Below are 9,795 nucleotides of genomic sequence, written 5' to 3' on the forward strand. Positions count from 1 at the left end.
TGTTTTTTTACAAATTCATGTTTTCATGTTTTCTCTAATTGTCACTGTGTTCATTCAGTCTTTTTAAAACCTTTGTGTCCTCCTCCATCAGGAGAGATCAGCTGCTACCAAGACGAGATCGAGACCGAGCTGGAGAAGAGCCGACCCAAACTGAGAGGAATCTATGCTGCGTACACCAAAGAAATCGGTCTGCACTGATTCCAAATCAGCTGAGTCTATCTGAGAATATCCACAGAAACAAAGAGATTAACATGAAGTCATTTTATACCTTTTTTTCATTATGATTCAGTATTTAAATGTATTTATCCAGGTTTCATAGAGACACTAGCAAGCATTGAGCTCTTCCTGACCTTTGACCTCTTATTTTCAGACCCTCAGGACGAGGAGTCTTTGATCTCTGACCCTGAGGAGTTGGAGGTTGAAGATGATGAGCTCCAAGCCGCCACCCAACATCTGACACAGGACTTCCTGTGTCACGTGATCCAGGAAGAGGAGGGGCGGGGCAAAAAAACAGATGACAGTGTCGGCGAGAAGGAGGCTGGGCCAGAGCACGAGGGGGAGGGGCCTCCACGTCACACTGCCCCTCTGGCTGTCATTCTTGGGAAGCTGCCGAGGGTCGCCAGCCTGGGCCTCCAGCAGACTTTCCAGACCTTCAGCAAATTAGAAACAGACAGCCAACCAGATGGTGAGAACAGAAACACTTCAGTGACACCATCATGAAAAACACAGGTGGTAAACAGGTGATGGTTTGTTGTTGTTTTGGTTGGTTGGTAGGTAGGTCAAGTCAAGTCATTTTTATTTATAAAGCACCATATCATAACAGAAGTTATCTCAGGGGTCTTTCCACATAGAGCAGGTCTAGACCGAACTCTTTAATCTACAGAGACCCAACATTCCTCCAGGAGCAGCAGCAGGAAAAACTCCCCTTTAACCTGAAGAAACCTCGAGCAGAACCGGACTCTAGGTGGACGCCATCTGCCTTGAACGGTTGGGTTGAGAGAGAAAGAAGGAGGGAGACACAGAGAAGCACAATAACAACAATAATAACAATAATAATATTAATAGCAGCAGTGTCAAGCTGAACAGCATTTGGTCTGCAGCTGAAGGTTTCCTGTGATACAAGAAAGCACAAAAACTCCGGGAAAGAAGCCAAGTTAGTAACATGTATAATAGTACATAATGGAATACAGATGGAGAGGAGGAGGAGGAGAGAGGAGCTCAGTGCATCATGGGAAGTCCCCCAGCAGTCTAGGCCTATAGCAGCATAACTAAGGGCTGATCCAAGGCGAGCCTGGTCGGCCCTAACTATAAGCTTTATCAAAAAGGAAAGTTTTAAGCCTACTCTTAAACATAGAGAGGGTGTCTGCACCCCGGACTGAATCCGGTAGATGGTTCCATAGAAGAGGAGCCTGATAGCTGAAGGCTCTGCCTCCCATTCTACTTTTAAAGACTGTAGGAACCACCAGTAAGCTGCATACTGGGAGCACAGTGTTCTAGTGGGATAATACGGTATTATGAGCTCTTCAAGATATGATGGTGTCTGACCATTAAGGGCTTTGTAAGTTAGGAGAAGGATTTTAAATTCTATTCTAGATTTTACAGGAAGCCAATGCAGCGAAGCTAAAATGGGAGAAATGTGATCTCTTTTTCTAGTTTTAGTCAGAACACGTGCAGCTGCATTCTGGACCAGCTGGAGAGTCTTTAGAGACTTTGGGGACAGACATGGTCTGTATGTGGTTTTGGGGACAGACACAGTCTCTATGTGGTTTTGGGGACAGACGCAGTCTCTGTGTGGTTTGGGGGACAGATACAGTCTCTATGTGGTTTGGGGGACAGATGCAGTCTCTATGTGGTTTTGGGGACAGACACAGTCTCTATGTGGTTTTGGGGACAGATGCAGTCTCTATGTGGTTTTGGGGACAGACGCAGTCTCTATGTGGTTTTGGGGACAGACGCAGTCTCTATGTGGTTTTGGGGGACAGACACAGTCTCTATGTGGTTTTGGGGACAGACGCGGTCTCTATGTGGTTTTGGGGACAGACGTGGTCTCTATGTGGTTTTGGGTGGGTAACTGCTCTAATGGAGGTGCAGAGAAGCATGTAGGACTGCAGCTCTGCTTCCTGGTCTCAGCTCTGGGTTGTCATGGTTTTGGTCTACTAATAAACTCAGCCATATTTCTGGATATGAGAGCAGCTCCATCCAAAGTGGGATGTATGCCGTCTCTCCTAATCAGACCAGGTCTTCCCCAGAAAGTCTGCCAATTATCTATGAAGCCCACATCGTTTGCTGGACGCCACCTCGACAGCCAGCGGTTGAATGATGACATGTGACTATACATGACATCACTGGTCAGATCAGGCAGCGGTCCAGAGGAAACTACAGAGTCCCACATCGTCTTTGCAAATGTTCACAGCGAGTCAACATTGATTTTGGTGATCTCCGATTGGCGTAATCGGGAGTCGTTCCCATCAACATGAATAACAATCGTACCATATTTACGTTTATTCTTATCTAGCAGTTTTAAATGTGATTCAGTGTCGCCCGCTCTGGTCCCAGGAATACATTTAACTATAGCTGCTGGTGTCGCTAACTTCACGTTTCTGACTATGGAGCTGCCAATAATCAGAGTTGGTTTCTCAGCAGGTGTGTTACTGAGGGGGGAGAACCAGTTAGAAACTGGTTGGTGGTGAACCGTGGGCTTCTGCTTAGGGCTATGCTTCCTTCAGACAGTCACCCAGACACCCTGGCTTCCCGGCTGCTCGGGAACTACCGGGGGAGTGGGAGCTACGCTAGGTCGGCCCGCACCGGATACTGGGGGCTGGCTAACTACATTAGCGACTGATTGGTTTTCTGTGGTGCAGAGCCGCACTTCCAATTCACTGAACCTCACCTCCAACACTGCAAATAAATTACATTTATTACACGTATCACTATTCACTAAAGGAGGCAGAGGAATAACTAAACATATGACACACCAAGAAAGAGAGAGCAGGAGAACGAGAGGGAGAGAGAGGCCATCGCTAACTGCTTAGCTAAGTTAGCTGCTAAGCTAACTGCTGAGCTAAAGTAACCAACAGCTGTAACTGCATTAGCAAGAAAGTCGCTAAAGGAAGGAGAGAACTGAGAGTGCTTTAGCAGAAGTAGTGTAAGTTTAAATGTACAGCAGGTAATTATCCACAGTAACGAAGAATAGAGCAAAATTAACTGAGTTTAGAACAGCAAACACACTATCAGTAACACAGAAATGAGACAATACGCTTACCGTAGCACATCAGAAAGGTTGTTTGGCTAGTTGGTTGGTTGACTCATTGATCTGTTATTTTCCAGACGAGCACTCTGAGAGTGGAGACCTGGATCTGGATGGTATTGATGATCAGGAGATTGATAAGGTCAGTTTATGAATCAATTTATGTTTGTTGTTGTATCTGAGATGTTTTGTGCCATGTTGAAAGGTTGTCTGATTTTGCTGTGTGCTGCAGTACATCCTGAACGAGAAGGAGGTTCAGGTGAAGACGGAGCTGTGGATGCAACAGAACAAAGACTATCTGAAAGAGCAGAGCGGTGAGTCATCGTTATGACATCATCATGACATCATCAAACGTCCAAATATGATACCAACATAATTTCCAGCATTCAGCCGTCTGAATGTGATTTATTTACCATCTGTTTTTTTCACAGAGAAAGAGGAAAGGATAAGGAAAGAGAAGGAGCGGGGGACATATAAAGAGAAGGTGAGGTTGTTGATGATACACGGGGTTTCTCAGTCTGCTATCCAGGGGCGTCATGTCAGGGTTCACGCCGGCGTTCATGTCACAGAACAACTCAACACGGTTTTATCAGTCCCGACAGGATTTTACAGATTTGTTTTGTGGTTATTGAAGAAAAGTTTCAATACAGTTTGTGATGTTTTATGTGCAGCTTTTGTGGAAAAATTGTAGGAAAAAGGAAAAATTATAGCAAAGGAAAATAATGCAATGTTTAAAGAAACTGCTACAAATGAATAGTCATATGTGATCACTTCCTTGGATAAAAAGCATACTGCATATCATAATAATAATAATAATAATAATAATAATAATAATAATTTTGTTTATATAGGTTTTCAAGTCAGGAGCACAAAGTGTTTTTCATAGACAGCACAAAAGAAACAATCACAGATATAAAAAGAAAAACAGAAGAACAGCAAAATACAAGCACAAATTTGAAAGACTGTATAAAAGAATAAATCACCCAAAAAGGTAAAACAAGTGAAACTATTAAAATAAACTTAAAATCAGCACAACAGAGATTATGTAATAAAGACTAAGACTAAGACTAGTAATAAAACTAGTTTTCAGGTGAAAAGGCAAGTCTGTAGAAATGTGTCTGAAGACAGGATTTACTAACTGGAAGACAGTTCCAGAGCCGAGGTGCCAGCACAGCAAAAGCTTGATCACCCTTTGACCTCAGACTGGACTCTGGAGCAGCTAGCAGGCTGAACCCAGTAGATCTAAGAGGCCTGTCTGGACAGTAAGTAGTTCACTGATGTACTGTGGTGCCATGTAAAGCCTTCAATCAGTGCAAAGAGGCTAAAACTTCTGTGATGAGAAGAGCGTTTGGCTGCAGAGTTCTGCACAGTCTGAAGTTGAGCTGCAGCTCGGGCACTGAGGCAGGTAAACAAGGTGGTACAATAGTCCAGGTATGAGGAAGTAAAAGTATGAATGAATTTCTCTGTATTGCTAAAAGACAACATTGTGCTGATCTTGTTAGAAACATGATTGTACCAATTTCTTTGTGTTTTGTTCAAAGTTTAGCTGACTGTCAAAGATGACCCTCAGGTTCTTGGCAGTGCCCTTAATATTTTGGATAAGGGGACAGCTATGGCTGGACTTGAGGTGCTTAGGGCTGATCATAAGCACCTCAGTTTTGTCAGAGTTTAGCTGCAAAAGGTTTTGTGACATCTAGTCGCTCACATCAGCTAAGCAGCTCTGTAGTGTGGCCAGCTTGTTTCATTCAGAGGGTTTAATGGAGAGATATAACTGTGTATCATCTGCATAACAGTGAAATGAGATGTTATGGTGACGAATGATATGACCCCTAATGGTAGCATAATACAGAGAGAACAGAACTGGTCCAAGAATTGATCCTTGAGTTATGCCACATGAAGAGATGAATGAATCAGTTGAGACATATTGTGTTGTCTCACAAATTCAATTGAATTTTCTTAGCATCTTGTTTATCTGAATTAAAAGACAGACTTTATTTTACCTTGTTAAAAAGGAAACATAAATCATCAGCTGTGTGTTCAGTAACTACCTCAAACTGTGTGGCACGTTTATAACAAAGTCTCAAATAAAATCCACTGGTGGTCAGAGATGGAGAGGTCCATCACAGACACTTTAAGTCCAAACTGAGTGTAAACACCAAGGATAAATTATGGCCGTGGCCAGAGACACATTGAACCAGATTGAGGGACTCAGTAATATTTAAAAACTCAGCTGCAGTAGAACTTGAGGTGTCATCTATGTGTAGGTTAAAATCACTAACCAGAATCATCATATTTTTTAAAATAACTGATTGTAAAAATAAAGAGAATTCTGATAAAACACTGGTTTTGCCTTTGGGGGTTGATAGATGCCAACATTTAGCACAAATACTGCAGAGATTTCCTGAATTTGCATTAATTATTGCAAACGCAAAATCACAGTTTCCTGGAGGGAGTGAAAACAATCAGTTATTTTGTTTTTTATTAGTACTTCATTAAGATTTATTTGCAGAGACTGTGACTGTTCACTTCTTCTGATCAGTGTCAAAAAGCCTGTTTGGCTCCACTGTGTCTCAAAGTTGTAATTATTATTTATTATTATTATTATTGTGATTGCCAAATCACAATTTGCTGCATGGACTGATTCATGATGACAGTTGGTGGAGTGAACTGTGCACTGCTAATAAAAAACACTCTTTGGCTGATGTGTGGCCGAGTCAGATATATCAGAGCTTCACAGTCATAATCATGACTTGGATGTTGTCATAAACACTATATATAAGTCAGTCCGATATGACCTGAATGCAGTTTAACATCCGACTGTTTCCAGCCCAAGAAGTCCAAGAAGAAGAAGGAGATGATCCAGGCATCGACAGCGAACGAGGCCATTGAGAAGATGCTGGAGAAGAAGAAGATCTCCAGTAAGATCAACTATGATGTCCTCAGAGACCTGAACAGTCGAGGGACAGGAAGCGGAGGGGGCAGCAGTCCCAGCAGAGCCTCTGACCCCCCCGATAGCGCCGTACAAAAACGACTCAGCCGTCGTCGCCGCAAGAAGACGGGCAGCAGCAACCTGGACCTGGCCAACACAGCTAGCATGATGGGGAAGAGGTAAGATCTTTATAAATTCATTTCAGAATCCTCCAGGAGGAGCTGGATCTCTTAAAGTGGAGTTCCTCAAGGCTCCAGTCTGGGTCCGCTATAGTTCAGGTATCAGATACCTCTCTGTCCTCTATCCGACTACAGACTCAGGCTGACCTGAGTCACCTTATTCACTGTTATTTAATCAGACAGTAACATGGTGGTGTCTCTTCTCTGGTGCCTTTTGTTCCAGGCTCCGCCCCCTCCTGTCCTCCACGTCAAAGAAGAAGAAACCTGCCTCCCAGGTGACTTATCTCCACCTGTCTCACCTGCGCCACCTCACTGAGTGTACGACACTCTGTGCAGCTGTTCAAAATCTATGTTTTTCACTTCTCAGGCAGAGAACGCTGCCACTGTGACAACCAATACCACAACAGAGGCAGCTGCTGAGCCAACCCCCGAACCCGAACCGGACCCTGAACCAGACCATTGCTCTGCCCCCATGGAAGAGGAGGAGGAGGAGGAGGAGGAAGAGGAGGTGGAGGTGGAGGAGGAGTGTGTCAGTGCTCTGCAGCTTGTAGGAGGTCAGTCCAAGCTTTTAACATAAAAAACCCAGGCTCTAAAGACTGGGACTGATTGGTTGGTTGGTTGGTTGGTGGGTTGTCTGGCAGGCTGACTGGTTGATTGGTTGGTTGATTGGTTGGCTGGTTGGTTGGCTGGCTGGCTGACTGGTTGATTGGTTGGCTGGTTGGTTGGTTGATTGGTTGGCTGGTTGGTTGGTTGGTTGGTTGATTGGTTGGCTGGTTGGTTGGTTGATTGGTTGGTTGGTTGATTGGTTGGCTGGCTGGTTGATTGGTTGGTTGGTTGGTTGGATGGTTGGTTGGTTGATTGGTTGATTGGTTGGTTGGTTGGTTGGCTGGTTGGTTGGTTGGATGGTTGGTTGGTTGGATGGTTGGTTGGTTGATTGGTTGGTTGGATGGTTGGTTGGTTGGTTGATTGGTTGGTTGGATGGTTGGTTGGTTGATTGGTTGGTTGATTGGTTGGTTGGTTGGTTGATTGGTTGGTTGGATGGTTGGTTGGTTGATTGGTTGGTTGGATGGTTGGTTGGTTGATTGGTTGGTTGGTTGGTTGGTTGGTTGGCTGGCTGGTTGATTGGTTGGTTGGTTGGTTGGATGGTTGGTTGGTTGGTTGGTTGGTTGATTGGATGGTTGATTGGTTGATTGGTTGGTTGGATGGTTGGTTGGTTGATTGGTTGGTTGGATGGTTGGTTGGTTGATTGGTTGGTTGGTTGATTGGTTGGTTGGCTGGCTGGTTGATTGGTTGGTTGGATGGTTGGTTGGTTGATTGGTTGGTTGGATGGTTGGTTGGTTGGCTGGTTTGTTTGTTGGTTGTCTGGCTGGCTGGCTGGCTGGTTGGTTGGTTGATTGGTTGGCTGGCTGGCTGGTTGGTTGGTTGATTGGTTGGCTGGCTGGTTTGTTTGTTGGTTGTCTGGTTGGCTGGCTGGCTGGTTGGTTGGTTGATTGGTTGGCTGGCTGGTTTGTTTGTTGGCTGGCTGGTTGGTTGGTTGGTTGGTTGGTTGGCTGGCTGGTTGATTGGTTGGTTGGTTGGTTGGTTGGTTGGATGGTTGGTTGGTTGGTTGGTTGGTTGGTTGATTGGATGGTTGATTGGTTGATTGGTTGGTTGGATGGTTGGTTGGTTGATTGGTTGGTTGGATGGTTGGTTGGTTGGCTGGTTTGTTTGTTGGTTGTCTGGCTGGCTGGCTGGCTGGTTGGTTGGTTGATTGGTTGGCTGGCTGGCTGGTTGGTTGGTTGATTGGTTGGCTGGCTGGTTTGTTTGTTGGTTGTCTGGTTGGCTGGCTGGCTGGTTGGTTGGTTGATTGGTTGGCTGGCTGGTTTGTTTGTTGGTTGTCTGGCTGGCTGGTTGGTTGGTTGGTTGGTTGGTTGGCTGGCTGGTTGATTGGTTGGTTGGTTGGTTGGTTGGTTGGTTGATTGGATGGTTGGTTGGTTGATTGGTTGGTTGGCTGGTTTGTTTGTTGGTTGTCTGGCTGGCTGGCTGGCTGGTTGGTTGGTTGATTGGTTGGCTGGCTGGCTGGTTGGTTGGTTGATTGGTTGGCTGGCTGGTTTGTTTGTTGGTTGTCTGGTTGGCTGGCTGGCTGGTTGGTTGGTTGATTGGTTGGCTGGCTGGTTTGTTTGTTGGTTGTCTGGCTGGCTGGTTGGTTGGTTGATTGGTTGGCTGGCTGGCTGGTTGGTTGATTGGTTGTCTGGCTGGCTGGTTGGTTGGTTGATTGGTTGGCTGGCTGGCTGGTTGGTTGATTGGTTGGTTGGCTGGCTGGTTGGTTGGTTGGTTGGTTGGTTGATTGGTGGATTGGTTGGTTGGTTGATTGATTAATTGATTTGTGTTTCCAGATTACGGCTGTGAGGCAGAGGAGGAGGAAGTCTTCTAGCTCCGTCCTGATGACCTTTGACTTCCCCATCTGGTTTGACCTTTGACCCCTGGCAGCTCCACTGAGACGCTTCAGCGTTACAAAAATCAATGAAAAACTATCAGTGATAAATTAAATTCAGTCTAATCATCGATCAGTAAAAGCATCGCAGCACTGGAAATGATTTGGATGAAACTGAAGTTGATTTGAAATCATTTTGATCATATGAAATTGATCGCTGATCATCTTTAGTGGATTTTTCTAACATTGAAGCTCTCATGTTGTTCATATTGTAAAAAGCTTTCATTCAGATGTTTGTGTATTTTTATACCTTGAATGACTGTAAATATGAAATTATTGTTCCACATTCATGAAATCTTTCAGACTTAAACTACAGTTTCTTCATGTTTAGTTTTGATGATCTGGAAAATAATTTGTTAAAGGACTGAAACATCAAACTGTTTTAATATTTTTTATGTTTCTTATGTACTTTGGTAGATTTTCTTGTTCTTATGTATATTTTTTTTAGGATTTTGTGTAAATTGTGTGTATTTTAAACTGAACATTGTGTCTTTGTTGCTCCACGTGTAAAAAGAGACAAAAACAATAATGAAAAAAGAAAGCAGAGAATAAAGAAACTGACAACAGTAGACAGGAAGCTGTGCTGATGTTTTCCTTTCTCACCTCAGATACTGAATACTGGTTGTTGTACTGCTGTTACGTTATCAGGCATCAATAGTGTTAATGAGAACGATCAGCTCTGTTTATAATCACAGATACTGTATGTTGAATCCACAGAAAGACAAACCATGAGTATGTGTGGCCTACCTGACCTGCTGGACCTAGATAATGAGATTGAACTTTATTGTCATGGCACACATGACGTATTAGTACAACGTTGTACAGACGGAAAAGTCAACGGCTGTGGAAGTATGTTGTTGTTGAAGTGTTATATTTTCTATTGCTGCTCCTCAGTCACCAGCCGGTCATCCTCAGGAACATGACGTGAAATCTGTTTAGACAAACAGAAACAACATCTGCACACTGA

At 44.1% G+C, this 9,795-nt stretch overlaps 1 protein-coding gene across 2 annotated transcripts in view; it reads left to right on the plus strand.

The window, feature by feature from the left end:
• The window catches only part of LOC121882923 (transcription factor IIIB 90 kDa subunit-like), a 36,340-nt gene extending 26,943 nt beyond the window's left edge, over positions 1–9,397 (plus strand). For both annotated transcript variants that reach the window (XM_042391444.1, XM_042391445.1), the window contains 9 exons: positions 92–187; positions 371–685; positions 3,328–3,389; positions 3,480–3,561; positions 3,679–3,731; positions 6,075–6,355; positions 6,579–6,630; positions 6,723–6,909; positions 8,731–9,397. In XM_042391444.1, coding sequence (XP_042247378.1) covers positions 92–187; positions 371–685; positions 3,328–3,389; positions 3,480–3,561; positions 3,679–3,731; positions 6,075–6,355; positions 6,579–6,630; positions 6,723–6,909; positions 8,731–8,768 — 1,166 coding nt within the window. In that variant the 3' untranslated portion in view covers positions 8,769–9,397. The remainder of the gene's footprint in view (positions 1–91; positions 188–370; positions 686–3,327; positions 3,390–3,479; positions 3,562–3,678; positions 3,732–6,074; positions 6,356–6,578; positions 6,631–6,722; positions 6,910–8,730) is intronic.
• Positions 9,398–9,795: the final 398 nt, after the last annotated feature.

The sequence above is a fragment of the Thunnus maccoyii genome, chromosome 17 (genome assembly GCF_910596095.1).
Source record: "Thunnus maccoyii chromosome 17, fThuMac1.1, whole genome shotgun sequence".
Taxonomy (NCBI): Eukaryota; Metazoa; Chordata; class Actinopteri; order Scombriformes; family Scombridae; genus Thunnus; species Thunnus maccoyii.